The 15,893-nt window shown below is 33.8% G+C and overlaps 1 protein-coding gene across 2 annotated transcripts in view; it reads left to right on the forward strand.

The window, feature by feature from the left end:
- SAMSN1 (SAM domain, SH3 domain and nuclear localization signals 1) overlaps positions 1–15,893 on the forward strand; it is an 87,093-nt gene that overhangs the window by 40,459 nt on the left and 30,741 nt on the right. For both annotated transcript variants that reach the window (XM_008588739.1, XM_008588740.1), the window contains exon 2: positions 13,590–13,661. In XM_008588739.1, coding sequence (XP_008586961.1) covers positions 13,590–13,661 — 72 coding nt within the window. The remainder of the gene's footprint in view (positions 1–13,589; positions 13,662–15,893) is intronic.

Consider the following 15,893-nt stretch of genomic DNA (forward strand, 5'->3'; position numbering starts at 1 on the left):
TAGGTGGGGTTTTTGCTAAGTATAGTTTAACAAGTTTAACAATAGAAGCTGGTAACTTTCACTAAGACAAGCAAGGTGACATTCCATAATGCAATTTGCAACAAAAGCTTGGTTTTAGCAAACATTCTCTTCTTACAGCAATTTCCCAGTATCTTTACATATCAACCAGTAAGTAACCTGTCTATCTTGAGCTAGCAACCTTGCTGTGTTACAATTCTTTATCTTACAACAGAGTATAGCCTTAGGAAAATTTCTTGTCCTTTGCAAGGTCAATATTTGAAACTGCAGGGCTTCAGAAAACCAGGCCCTGTGAAGTACATTTGCTTTATGCATACTACACAGGTAGCAAAAGTTTTGGGGCCAAATAGATTGGCTATATTTGAAAAACGCTGACAATTTTCAGAGATCAGGAGACAAAAGGCTGAGAGAAGTGACAGAATTGTAGCCTCCCCTTTGTTTGGAATTTTGGATATTATGTCCTATAGGAAAAGTATAAATTTACCACTTTGACTACCAATGCACTCGATTTGTTAAAAATCAGTCTAACCATGCACTTATCTCTTTAATTTTTCCTTGCTTTGCTTTGGAGATAAATGGTTTCATTATCCCTGAAGACTGTGGATTTTTTTTAAAGGAATCAAGTCTATACTCTACATATCTAAATTTTCAAATTTAGCATTACCAAACTGATCCATTTATCTTTCTTTCTAGTGTTAAGGATTTAGGTGAACTTTTTAGAAACAAGACATTCATATTAGCTTCTTAGTAGAGAACAAAAATGTCCTCCATTAAGAATTCATTAAGAAGAGAAAAAAATTTTAACCTGTCTCTGGTGGTAGATGAACTGATTCTCTGAGAGAGAGCCATTTGTCACCACAGCTGGCTAAGTCCCCTTGCTCCCCTCATGTGAAGAGCTTTGGGAATTTTCGCCTAGTCTGTATTAGTTTGTTAGGGTTGCCACAACAAAATACGTCAGACTGGGTGGTTGAAACAACAAAATTCATTTTCTCAGTGTTCTGGAGGTTGGAAGTCCAAGATCAAGGTGCTGGCAGGGTTGGTTACCCCCCAGGACCATAAGGGAAGGATCAGTCCTAGGCCTCTCTCTCACCGGCAGATGGCCACCCTCTTGCTATCTCTTCCTCTGTACATTCATATCCTTGGCATCTCTCTCTGTGTGTCCTAATATCATCTTATAAGGACACCAGTAGGATTGGACTAGGGCCCACCCTAATGACCACATTTATCTCTTTGAAGGCTTTATCTTCAAATATAGTCACATTCTGAGGTACTGAGGGTTAAGGCTTCAACATATGAATTTGGGGGGAACAGAATTCAGCCCAAAACATAGCCCATGAGCTCCTACTAGTTGGAAGTGAGGATCTGATTTTCAGCTGCTTCCTTCCTTCCAATTACCATAAATTCCTCTCCACTTCCAGTGGACCAGTGCCCAATGCTGCAAGCCCCATATCTGACCTGCACTACCACTGCAGAGCCTCCTTTTTACCTATATTCTCCAATCGTTTTCCTTATTATTTCCTTCCTCCCATTCAAACACATCTCTGCTATATCCCACTAGGTCCCATGAGGAATCATTTGAAAACTAATTTAAGTAAAACGTCTGCTCTACCCACTTGACCAGTGCTTTCTGGCTACATATTAGAATCATCTGGGGTGCTTTACAAAATACATATGTCCGGGCCCAGATATTCCGGTTTGGTTGGTCTGGTGGGACCCAGGTTCCTAATATTTGACCACTCTTATGTTTTTCTGTCTATGCTTCCCTTAGCCTAGAAGGCCTCTGTGCAACATGGATTAAAGCAATATAGACCTGGGTTTGAAGGCCCCATTTTGATATTTCCTAACCAGAAGACTTTGAACATTTTGTTAAACTTCTTTTGAGACTCAGTGTGGTAATTTGAAAAATGGGAAGTGTTAAAGCATGTCACATAGGGTTGATATAAGAATTAAGTTAATTACCATGTAAATTTCCTAGAGCGTAGAACCTGTTTTCTTAATAGTCTCTCCTTCCTTTCTATTTTCATAGTGCGTGTTCCACACTTCTACTGTCTCTTCTACCATAGTTTATTTCAATATGTCCTCCCAATTAGATTCACCACTGGGGAGGTCTCTTACTCATATTTGCACCTCTGGGATTTTTGGTGAGAATTCAAGAGGGACTGAACTCAGTCTATCTGACTTTCAGACTCCATGTGCTTTCTGTTACACTTTGGCTACCACAAAAAAAATTTATAGTTTAGAACATATTAGTGATTTCTCAATATATGAACAATGAGTGTGGAATGACTAACGGATAATATTAGTCATTTACAGAAGTAACGTACTTCAGAACATGGTTTGTAAATGGGTCACTGATAAACATCTGGGCAACACCCACATCAAAACACAGTAACCTCACCGTTTCTAGAATCAAAATGTAATGAAACAAAACAATGATCAAACACTGTAATGTAATCTATCTGTAATGTGACCTGTTTGAAGGGAAAAAAAATGTTAGCAAAAGGATGTTCCTTTGCAGGGAGCCTAGCATATACTAGAATATCCTAGGATATGGGAGAGTAGAAATTTGTCACTATGTCTGCAGAACAATGCAAAACAGCTGAAGCAAATATCCCATTTGGCTCAGCAGACTTGTTCACTTAGGTGAGATGTGTACTTCAGGCTGTTAGAATAACCTCATGACTTTATCCTTGATTGACTTTACTATGACTCTACCACACTAATCAAACACTTCCAGCAATGATCTGGTGTGCCAAGTAGCTTTTCTTCCAGGGGAAAAAATTCTTTGATCAGTCAACATGAATAAGCATTCTTCCTGACAGAAGAATTTGTCATGGCAAATCAATACTTGGTATTGTCATTTTTGGTATCTTATCTATTCGGTTTATGATTCAGTCACCCTTAAGTTGTCAATTTCTGCAAACTTTAAAAACAAAGTTCCCGCATTTGCAGAGGAGAGGGCCTGACATTGTCCATAGAGATCTAACCAAGGTATTGGCTTCCTAGGAGGATTGACCTGAGTTGCCAACTGGCCTCACTTCCAGATACATTTTCTCTGCATAAATAAAATAAGGACAAGCAAATAATAAAGTTTGTTTTAAATATCTTTCATAATTTTAGTAGCTTAAATTCCTGAAATAAGATTTAAGGCCTTCCAGATACATTTTCTCTGCATAAATAAAATAAGGACAAGCAAATAATGAAGTTTGTTTTAAATATCTTTCATAATTTTAGTAGCTTAAATTCCTGAAATAAGATTTAAGGCAGATTCACCTTGTATCAAATTCTATTTAAAATATATAGTAAATAATGTATTAGTTTAGATATTTGGTTAAAAAGAGAAAATTGAAATTTTCTGGTTTTTTCCTGAATATTTTACATGGTTATAGCTACAAGTCTTAAATTACTTTAAGATTATGAATATCTTTCTATAACTATTTATCAATTTTAATGCAGCCATTACTAATGAAACAATGTTTGCTTATAATTTTAAAAATTCAGTTCCTTCAAAGGTAAATGTCCTATAGTTATGAGACATCACATTGTAGGCCAAGGAATTATCATAAACTGAATTCATTTCTGCCACTACTATTACATTTCAACACTATTATTAACCCTCAATAGATGGACATATAGCCAAATCCAAATTTGCTGAAAGGAAAATAAATGTAATCGACAATGAGGAAGTTATAGAACCCAATTGTCTCTTCCAAATATCTTAACATAAACTTACTACAATTTTTATCTCCCCTTTCTTTTCCTGTTTCGGATTACACATCATATATTTGCCCCACATAAACATGTCTGTTCTTACTAAGAAAAAACGTTTAAATTCCTAAGCCTAGTGGCAGCGGGTGCTGCCTGAGATGGGGATGTTTATAAGCTTTATGATATTAACTGCAGCACTCAACCTCAGGTGGCATAAAGCATGCAAAAAAGAACTTTCTGTCAGTTTTATTATTTCTAAAAAGGTTCCCCTTGAAGCAGAAGAGTGACCTTGCTCTGCTGAGCTGACATATGCCACTGGATTAATGGTCGAGCTCTGCTGGAGGGAAGCTCACAGAACATTACAACTCCAGAAGCTGGGCTGGCGGTGACCATTAATCAGGGAGACCAAAATCATGCATCAAACACACTCATTTAAAAGTAGTAAAAATGACTTAAAAAATCTTTTTTGAGAATTAGCTTATTGTTTGTCATTACTTGTGTTCAAGGAGATCACTGCATGACTAAAATATCCTTTGGGGAGACCATTAGAAAGGTTATTATGTACCCAGAGGCCAGGTGAATGCAGAGGGCACTTAAGACTCACAGAAGTAACAGGGAGTTTTGTTCCAGAGAGTCTGATGGGCGAGTTTACTAAATGGATTCTATTTCCCCAACTTAGGTTTCACATCTTTATTTAACCATGATTTCAAAGTTACGGGTACCATGAATGGTTGCCTCTTTGTGATGATTACATTTTATTTTTAAAACTGGAGTGACTGGATCTTGTGGTATAAACATGTGACTGGTAAACTTGTTAGAAAATTTTTCAGGAAACTAACGTTTCAGTTAACCTATTCAACTACTAAATATGTTAAAAAGTATTTCAGCAGGCTTAAAAGTACTGTACATTCTCCCATCATGTTAGATAATGAAACATTTTCAAGACTTTTTCTCTCTCTGATTATTGAAAAGAAAAAAAAAAAGCTTACATCTAAGATGCTGAGATTATTCAATTTAACTTAGCTGATCATAAGTTTCTCTTGTTTTTTAAAACCCCTTTGATGATAAAATTGAATAGGCATACATTCTCTTTTATATTTTTAATAGTTTGTCTTTTGATTAATGATACTGTATATGATACATGTGATATAATTTCATTAATAGTAGAACAAATAGAAAAATCAGGCACTTACTAAGAAAACCAGAATAAATTTGGTATTTAACATTATGGTTAATGTAGTAAGCCCTGTTGTGTTTATAATTGGAAATTTTAATCATTTATCCTTGGTCCACCTTTCCTGTATCAAGGTATCTAGAAAACAAAATTAGTAATCTAAAATTTGCTCAGGGAAATTACTTATCTTAAAGCGGGGGTGGCAAATGTACAAAACATGTTAGCTGTAATTCCTTATTCCTCTCCTGACCACTTTCCCCCCAATACCCACTATCTTCTGTAACCATTTCAACATGGTAAATCATGATCTCTTTAACTCCAAGCCTGAAAGTGGCTTCAGAATCTTTCTTAACACAGCTCTCCATGAAGCTTCTAAAAGATAATCCATGCTGGTGCAAGAATTGAAAATTTCTTGCCGATTTTTGTTTCAAGAGATAAGATCATCCGGATAATGGAAAATCCTAGTGAAATATTCCTTTACCAAATACAAAACACATTTCTAGTGACCAAAACAATTATGGGCACTAGAGATAGTGTTTCTCTCCCTCAAAAGTTTGGGAGAGGATTATATTAAATATTAGACATATTTTTGTCATCAGTGATCCTTTTTATATACAGTGTATGTTTCACTATCTTTTTGTTACTTTATCATAATTTTGGCATCACCTTCTTTGGATTTGGTGATTTCTAAAAAGTCTCTCATTCAACAGTTACCCAATCCCTTAGAGTAAATAATTTTGAAAGACAGTCAAACTCAAATTGTATCCATTTCAGCTGATTTCATTTCCAAAATCTGTGATCATTTAATGTACCATTAAACTAACTATAAATAATATAGGTATATGCATATGCACACAAAATGCCTTTCATTCACTAAGTAGTAAGTATAAAAAATGAGTAAATACAAATTTCCAAACTGACATTTTTACTTCATTTATTTTGTGTATAGATAAAATCTGCCTATAGGAATTGCTTCTGTATTTGTGTATCTTTCACTTGAACATGGCTCTATTTAGCTCTTCCTGATTGAAATGTTTTGATCAATGGCACTAATAGAGTATAAATTTCCCCAGGATAAATTCCCAACTTATTCATACAGACAGTCCTAACCACAAGTACAAAGTTTAGCCATAGAAGCCACTTAGTATATTTGCATTAAATTGCATGGCACAAAACCTTATGGTCTTTAAGTAAACATCAGGAAATTATTTTCATTGGTTGTAATATGATCACGTTATAATTTACTTTTGTGTAACAGTTTAATGTATGATTTTTGTGGTACTTATCTGCTGTGATTTTCCTCAAGACTCCCAACTGTAGGATTTTTCCCCATTAATGCTACAGCACTTAAGAGCAGGGCAATGAACATGTGCCAAAATGTGCTAATATGGTGTCAGCAAATGGTTTCACAGGGAAGGTGGGACTTGATCCTGCCCCTGAAGAATGGGCTGGGTTTGAGTAGGTGGAAGAAAAGAGGACTGACATTTCTTGAAAGAAAGTAGCATGAGTAACAGCATAGAGACATCAAGGAGTGTGTCCATACTGGCCAGCAAGAAGTATCAGAAATTCAGCTAAGTCAGACTGACTAATGTTGCTTGAAACCATAGGGAATCATGAATGTACTGCATACTGAGTTTGAGCTCTATTTCGTTGACTAAGGAAGAGCTACTTAAACACTATGAGCCCCAGTTCTCCTCATCTATAAATTGGAGAAATTAATACCTAACTCGGGGGGGGGGGACTGTGTTTATTTAATAAAATATAGCTAAATAGCTTGGCATGGAGCTTGGTTTGTTGACTAAGGAAGAGCTACTTAAACACTATGAGCCCCAGTTCTCCTCATCTATAAATTGGAGAAATTAATACCTAACTCAGGGGGGGGGGACTGTGTTTATTTAATAAAATATAGCTAAATAGCTTGGCATGGAGCTTGGTTCATAGCAAGCTCTCAGTAACCATCTTAGCAACGTTGCAGCAAGCTTTATATTTTGAGAAGAAGAATGAAATGATGAGAATTCATACTTTTGGAAAATTAGTCCAGTGGTGCGATGTTAGAAGATTGAAGGGTCAAAAATTTGAGGACAAAAGAGCTGAAAGTTGTTGTATTGGTTCAGAAATTAACATATATTTGAGTAGAAGTAATTTTTAAAAATGCCTACAAAAAAGATTTGGAGAAAGAACTAAGCAGATGTGGAGGCTGGAAGAATGCATGTTTGTGATGCATTAAATTTGCATTATGTGTCCAAACTCCTCAAACAAAGCAGTGAGCAAATACACTTTTCCAACAGTTCAGGTGGAGGGTTCAGAGGTAGGGCCAAAACAGATCCCCAACCCAAAGGCAGGTGGAGAGTGACTACGGACTAGAGTAGCTATAAAAGTGGGTTCTCTGGAGAAATTCTTGAAGATTTAAAGGAAGTGTTGGCATAATGAAAGAATTTCAAGAGGATCAAGAGGAACCAGTTGTGTACTTGTTTCGTATTAAGAGAAAAAGAGAGAAGGAATAGAAAGCATGCGATAAAACAACAATGAAGGAGTGAGTGGGCCACACAGAAGTTTTATGGTAGGGAAAAGAAGAAGCTGAGCAGTTCAGGCTAGCATGATCATGGCCACGTTTTTTAAAGCTTTTCATTTTTTTTTTTTTTTTTTTTTTTATAGGTTTTTTTTTTTTTTTTTAAGAATTGGTGATATTAAGTGACTGAAGTTTTGTCTCAATATGCTTTTTACTTGAAAAAAGAGATATTTAAAACATATCAAAATATTATTTGAGAAGTCCTTTCAACTAAATAGAAGATCATAATTTCTTTTCAGTTCCTAAAAGTGTAGCATGACTTACACTAGGAATGCAATGTAAATAAAGAGCTATGGTTGTAAATTATGCAGACGTACAATTGAGAATTTCAAATATTTGAATCTGTTTTACTCATAAAACTTCTTTTGTTACACTAAATAGGCTGATATAAATAACCACTTTACAGGCTATGGATCATTCTGCATTGATTTTTTTTTTCTTTCTTTTTTTTTAGTTCTAGTTTTTTTCCTTTGGGTAATCTGTGAGGCAGTTTCAACTTGCAAAAAAACATTTCTAGTGGCAACATCAACTTCTGAAAGTAAAGCTTTAGCATGGAAATTCTGACAAAGCTTTAAAGAACTACAGTGGAGTCGGAATTTGCACTTCCTTTAGATATTTTGCAGTTGATAGAAAAGATACTCAACCAAAGAGTTTGAGTAGATAAGCTTTTGTTCTTAGAGTTTGAGCTCTGGGTTGCCCTCATCCAAGTTTTTACAGCTATGGTTGTCTTTTAGCCTTTGGTTCCCTGACACCCCATACAACTGTATTCCATTGGCACCACATGATAGTGTAATTATTTAACAGTGAGTCAATCCTAACAGATTATTTTAAGTGAGTTAAATTTGCTTCTCACTCTCCAAAATATCTCAGCACCTGAGCTAGTTAGAACAATTAAATCCTTGAATGCCTTTGGATAAAGGCTGACAAGCTTATTGAAATTTAGCATTTTATTATAATAGAATATTCATAAAGAGGTGTACTGAAACAGAATTCTGATCTTCAAGAGCTTATTACTCTATGTGCAATATTTAGAAGATGTGAGAATTCATTGGTAGAGTATGCATAATCTTTAATTTGCTAGTATATTTCAAAATACTGCAGAATGTCTGACTCACATATGCAAATTTTTTCTTTGAAATAGACTGTGAAACTTTTCCACCAGTACCTTACCCAAATATTAAGTCAAGCTGGAGATGAGATTTTATCTGAAGACCCCAAAAGTTGGTGGCTGGTTAAGAAACAAAATAAGTGTCAATTTCTTCTGGTTTTGGTGAAAAGCTTGATTCACATTTCTAAAAAGAAACCCCCTAATTCTCCTTCATTTTGTAAATGCAGGCTGATCACTGTTCCAGGAAATCTTAGTTTCATTCTTTCTATCAAGCTAACTTTGCCACTTTCCATCCTGCTCAGACAGCAAGTTGCTTTGAGGACAGCAAGTCTTCATTGAGAAGGACTAGGTGATTTCTAAGGACCCTAACCCATGATATCATTAAATGACATTCAGTAATTATTAGAATTGTTATGCAAAAGTAGAGGAGAGATGTGAATGATAAAAAATAAATCCTCTTATGTTCTTTTATATTATTCATTTCATTTTATAGGAACACATATACAAATATGTACAAACACCCCAGTTGACACTTGCTCAGCACTATATTTGTGGAAGTCAAGTGGACTATGTGGAAGAAGGTAATCTGCATCATGTGATCACAGACAGTCTTCAAAAAGGCAATCCAAAAATACATTTATATCAGAAAGCTAATTGTACTAAAATGAATTTAGAAAACAAAATTTTATTTTCTCCTTCAATGTCTGGTACTTCCAAATAACTATAATCTAAGCAATACTATATTTTTACAAATTGGTTTCTTAATAAAGTTATGAGAATGTTAATTCCTTATAAGTTATTTTTTAGATATTATATAGGGGTGTGTGTGTGTGTATAAACCCAATATTTTATTAGAAGAAATTTTAAGTATATGTAAAGTTAGAAAGTAATCTACCCCATATATTCACCACCCAGCTAATCATTAAATAATAGGCATTTGTGTTTCTTCTTTATGCCCACACACTTGCTGCCCCTCTCTAGATTATTTTGAATTACAAATAAAAAATAACAATATTTCCTTACTATCACCAAATAGCTATTCGTTTTCAAAATTTCCTCAGTCGTCTCTTGGATGTTTTTGTTACAGTGGTTTATTTGATCTATATCTAAATGAGATTCATGGATTGTATTCGGTCAATTATTAAAGGCTCTTAATTTATACTTTCCTTCACCTCTTTTATTTCTTTGTATTGATTAATAGAAGAAACCAGGTTACTTGTCTTGTAGTTTCTTTTTATCTGAATTTTTTTTTGATTGACTGCATTCTTTTGGTGTCATTTAACATGCTCCTCTGTCTCTGTATTTTCTGAAATGTTACTTGTCTTGTAGTTTCTTTTTATCTGAATTTTTTTCTGATTGACTGCATTCTTTTGGTGTCATTTAACATGCTCCTCTGTCTCTGTATTTTCTGAAATCTGATAGATACAAAAGGTTGGTGTGATTTATTTATTTATTTAGTTAGTTAGTTCTTTCTTTTTAAAGAACATTTCATTAGTGGTATTAGGTGCTTTTATTACAAAGCACATATTCTGGTTGTCTCTCTTTGTGATTTTAATGGCCATTGATGATCATTGATCCCATATTGTTTAGGGGTTTGCAAAATAATAATTCTGATTGAGATTTAAGATTACAGGGTTTTGTTTAAACATTTGATTTTGTATTTGCATCGATTTTCTGGTATACTGAGAAAATGTCATTAATATCATCACCATTTCATTGTCATTCAACATACATATTTATATATATATCAATATTATTAATAACAATATGATTACTAAAAATGGGTTGATTTAGCTTGACATTATTTTTTGCCCTTACAATATATCCCACTATGTATGCACAGACAAATCACTGTGTTTTAAAATTGCTTAAAATAATTCCTCTCTTTTAAGCCATGAATTCAATATTGAATTTTGTTCTTTTGCTTCATTTTAATTTTGAATTTCTAGAAATTATTATTTTATTTTGATTTTATTTTGTTTATAAATATGTAAGATATTTACAGGGTTTTAAAGTCAAATCTACAAAACAAGGTGTATTCAGAGAAGTCTATTTTCTCTCCTGTTCCCTTCACTCTGTTTATTTTGCCTCATATGTTGAGGCAGGAAAATATATATTTGCCTGTATTAAAACAAACACAACATATACTTACATACTAATAGATGGTAGCCCACTGCATACACTTTTCTCCATTTTGCTTTTCTCACTTACACTATATCCTAGAGATCATTCCATTGCATTAAAAAGACATATTTCAATTTTTACAGCTACATACATTTCCATTGTGTAGATTTACCATATTGTTATTTAATCAGTGCCCCCTTGATGAATATTGGGCTTTTCGGTTTTTGATAATTCAGAAATGCTACAATGAATGTGGTTGTGAAGATCAATTCAGATCCAAGTGTATTGCTGGTATAGACATCTAGAAATGGAATTGCTGAGACAAAAGACAAATACATATGTGATTTTTCTAGGTATTGCCAAGTCTCCCTCCAAAGGTGTTGTGCCATTTTACAAGTGTATTTCTAATTGCACATAACGAAAGGCTGTATACAGTTATATAAAGTTGAAAGACTACATATGAACTAATGTCAATAAAAACAAGGAATTATCTAAGATATGAATTACGTTTTTATGTAAGCTACTCTTCCTGTTGATAGCTATTTGTCTATACGACAGCTCTGTCTTGATAGAGCTTCTGTCACAAGATAATATTTGCTAAATTTAATAATTACAATTATACAATGCAAAATTATCAATATCCAAACACATTCTCATTTATTAAGAGTTATTATCTAGGAAACAGGCTTTGCTTCCACGTGACTCATGTTTTCATTAGAAAACTTGACAAGAGTAGAAATTACAAATTTGTTAATCATCCATACCTCATACTAGACATTACCCCCTTTTCATCATAAGCTATAATCTATATATTATAAAACTATCTCAGAAAGTCACTAAATTTTAGCCTAGGGAATAATAAAATATTTAAAATGTCCTTTTAAATAGATTTGCTTCTTAAGGGTGTCTTAGCATGAATTGATATACTCCTCTGGCTTAAAGCTGATGGACGATTAGCAATGAGATGACTGACAAAACCCAAAGTAATAGTCTTGTATCCTAAACCACTACTCTCCAATCTTCTTTTCTTTATTGATATAATGGGGGGAGAATTAATTTTAAAAGGTGGTGACTATTGATTACTTAATGGAAGAAGACAGTGTAGAGAAATGCTGAAGTGAGTCTATTCTGTGCCCTCCTGTGCAATGGGACCCATTATCCAGTACTGGAAATCATACTGTAACTCTCATTAATATTTGACAGGGAGGGGGCAGGCTGGATGTAGGCTACAAAGTTGCCCTATGCATAGGCTCCAATAGGCGATAAGAATGTTTTAAGTATATAAAAGAGTAATAGATTTCCCTGTGTTCAGATTGTTTATGAGTAGGACAACAATACACTCAATTCCCTTCTGTGATTTGTGTGCAATGATGGTCTGATGGAAACACCTGCTGGGCAAGATGGAATGATTAATGCCCTGGAACGTCACTGTAGGTTAGTAAGCACTGCATGAGAAGACTTTGTATTTTCCAGTGTGGTTCTTAATTTCAGTCTTTCTCTTTCTCTCTTTTCACCACTAGCTGAAGGGCTTGTTCAGAAGAGGTGGGAAGTCAGCAAAAGGCATTAATTGTGTCTAACACAGCCATCATCCTTAGGGCAATATTCTATATCACACTGCCTATCAAGCTAATCCCTTGTCACATGTCAGGATCTTTTTGTTTCAGCTCATTTAAAAGTGAAACAAAAAGTTTAAAGATCGCTGGTGGAGAGACATGAGGATGAATGTTTTTAAGGACTAGGAAATTTTGAAGCTGATGAGCTAAAATGGGCTGTGATTCTGAAAGGACAATACAAGTCTTCTGAGATAATATTGACTCTCATTATTAATTTTTCAAATTATCTGGCTATTTTTCAGTATTACTAGGTTATTTTTAAAATATGATAAGCTTGAAATGAGATAAAGTTCTTAAGATAGGACATATTGTTGGGATTTATGGGTACACAAAGAACAATATTAGATATCCACCGTCCCAAACACTGCATAAAATTAAATAGTGAGGAAATAATTTTTTGACCCAGTGAGCCTAAAGAATTTTGAAATGTGTTTAACAGAACTGTTTACTTTGTAGCATATCTGGAGTTATAATTACCTGCCTAGAATGAGTTGCGTAAGAATAAAAATTTAACTTTGTAAGCCAAAAGAATCCAAGGGAACAGTCTTCTATTAACGTATTGAGGTTTTTCTCAAAACTGGTGAATGAAATTGACCCAGAGGTCCCACTGTAATTCCATGTTAAATGTGGAAAAATTCAGTTTTACTCTCAATCTTAGACCGCGCATGCCTAAATGTTGTTTTCAATTTATTAATAGGTCTATGTGTGTACCTTCTCTTTCTGATATCCAGCACAGAATTTCAAATTATCAGGAGTTAGTAATAGGAAAAGAGTATGTGTTCATTTTTGGTTTTCAAAAACTTAATCTTTATTAGGATTAATGGTGGATCTACTAAGATGCTTGCTTTAGTTTGTTGTTTTGTTTTGTTGTTATTTGCTTATTGTTTGTTTGGTTGGTTTGTTAGTACTACATGCTATTACCTCATGGACATAAGTTAGGTGTTAGTTCATTTCAGGAAGCCTCAGTTTAAAATTCATAGATTCTTCAGCTGCCACTCCCAAGAGCAAAAGTAAGTTAAAAATAATTTAACCAAGATTATCTCCAATGTACACAATACTGTAGTATAAAACATACAAAGACATTTTATCAGCTGTACATATAATAATGTTAGTACTGGTTATACATTCAAAGCCTTTGAATATTCAAGAGAAGAGGTTTTTAAAGCCTGTATTTGCAAGAAACAGTGATTATTAAATTATAATGTAATATATTTATCAGTTTTAGCAGTGAAAATCATGAATCCTAAGTTTTCCTTTTCCTTTCCTATTTTATAGCGCAGCAGCAGTTTCGGGAATTTTGATCGTTTTCGGAATAATTCTATATCAAAAGCAGATGATTCAACTGAGGTTAGTATTTCACTCCATTTTTATGAATGCTACGCAAGCACATTATAAAAAATTATGAAGAAAATATCACTTATGCAAAGTACAGTAAGAAAAATAAGTATATTTTCAAATCATAGTCTTGCATATATTTTTGTGATAAATGAACAATTATTTAGTACCATGCTGGATATTAGGAGCAAAAAGCTATCTAAGAAGCCTAATAGATATTTGAGGAGGCAGAACATGAATTTAAGAAGATAGTTACAATTCAAAGTAACACCCACAATTCCAAATTTGCTGAGTATTTCTACCACTAAACCATCTGTGTGTGTGTGTGTGTGTATATAATTTAATGGAAATTGTAATTCCTTTAAATTAGGAAATGAAAACCATCTGTGTGTGTGTGTGTGTGTGTGTATATAATTTAATGGAAATTGTAATTCCTTTAAATTAGGAAATGATTGAAGTTGCTTAAATGTAAATTGGCTAAGGAGAGCATATGGCTACTCACTTGTACTCTCATGCTTATACCATATACACTGGAATGTCTCATTGGTGCCCATTACATACACATTTGTAAACCATAAACACTTTACATGTAGCTTAAGAAAAGCTTCCTATAAAATTAAGTTTAGACAGTAATAACAACACCAATAATATCTACGTTTAATTGAGCACTTATCATGAAGTAAGCACAATGCTAAATACTTTACTTACCTCTAACATAGGAACTATTAGTATTTCTATTTTACTGTTGAAGAAATATGCTTGCTTCATTGAGTAAAATTACTTCTAAGGTACAGAGTTAATAAATGACAAAGGTAGAACCTCCTTTCTGACTCCAAAGTTTGTCATACTATCTCACAAACTAGGGGCTATCTGTCATAAGTGATTAATGAAAGGTACAACAGGTAATAAAATAATAGAGAAGAGAGATGTATAATGAGAAAATTGAAAACATGTTTATCATTGAATCTGATTCAGCAACCTCATAGATGATACATTGTTTTTTGATCACTAGATTATAGATCTTATGTTTATCTTCAGATAAATCTATCTATAATATTTTAAAATATTTTTATTGCAGTAATGGATATCCTCAACAAAACAAATAGAAATAAAATTACAACTATTATTACTATAAATATCTTCACTAATAAACACATATGCATGTGTGCATGTATAATATATCCCCTTTTATCAATCTGTATATATTACATATCTCTTTTTTTTTTTTTTCCTTTTTGTCTTTTTTACTGACCGGTAATGGGATCGCAACCCTCGGTGTCACGCCCGTACCGGGGACCGGCAAATAGAAATAAAATTACAACTATTATTACTATAAATATCTTCACTAATAAACATATATGCATGTGTGCATGTATAATATATCCCCTTTTATCAATCTGTATATATTACATATCTCTTTTTTTTTTTTTTTCCTTTTTGTCTTTTTTACTGACCGGTAATGGGATCGCAACCCTCGGTGTCACGCCCGTACCGGGGACCGGCAACGGGATCACAACACCTTGTAGCGCCCGCACCGCGCTCAGCCAGTGAGCGGGAACTGGTCTCCACATGGGATCCGAACCCTTGGCGGGAGTGCCGCTGCGCTCCCAAGCAGCGCACTCTCCAGTGTGCCACCGGGCCAGCCCTATTACATATCTCTTTTTATCATCTATGTATTTATATATGCATGCTTATGGACAAACTTGTATATAGCTATATGGTTTATAAACATTTATACAATTATAAGTAATACAAGGTAATATTTACAATATATATATATATTATATATATTGTGTGTGTGTATATATATGTAAAGAAGCCTTACATAATTTTATTTTCAGTTGATGTCTTGTATAAACCTTTAGCTCTCCATAATCATACATAGCTATATTCTACTATTATTTAGTTTATAATTCTAGAGTTTAACTTATAAAAGTAGCTCAGGCTCATTCAGGTTCATTGATTAATAATGGCGACCTAGTAATTTGTAAAAAAATTTAGTGAACCTGATAAAGTAGTTTGCATATTTTTCAGAAATCCAGACTTCACTCATTTATTCATTCCTTCATTCATTCAACAAATGCCTACTTTATGACAAGATTTCCATTAGGCACTCAGAAAGTACTGCTATAACACAGATGAAAATCCTTCCTTCATAAAACCTGGAGTCTAGTGGAAGAGACAAATCTTTTTTTTTTTTTTTTGTCTTTTGTCTTTTTTTTCCGTGTCCGGCAACGGATCGCA

This window comes from Galeopterus variegatus, unplaced genomic scaffold, assembly GCF_000696425.1.
Source record: "Galeopterus variegatus unplaced genomic scaffold, G_variegatus-3.0.2 Scaffold5002, whole genome shotgun sequence".
NCBI classification, from domain to species: Eukaryota; Metazoa; Chordata; class Mammalia; order Dermoptera; family Cynocephalidae; genus Galeopterus; species Galeopterus variegatus.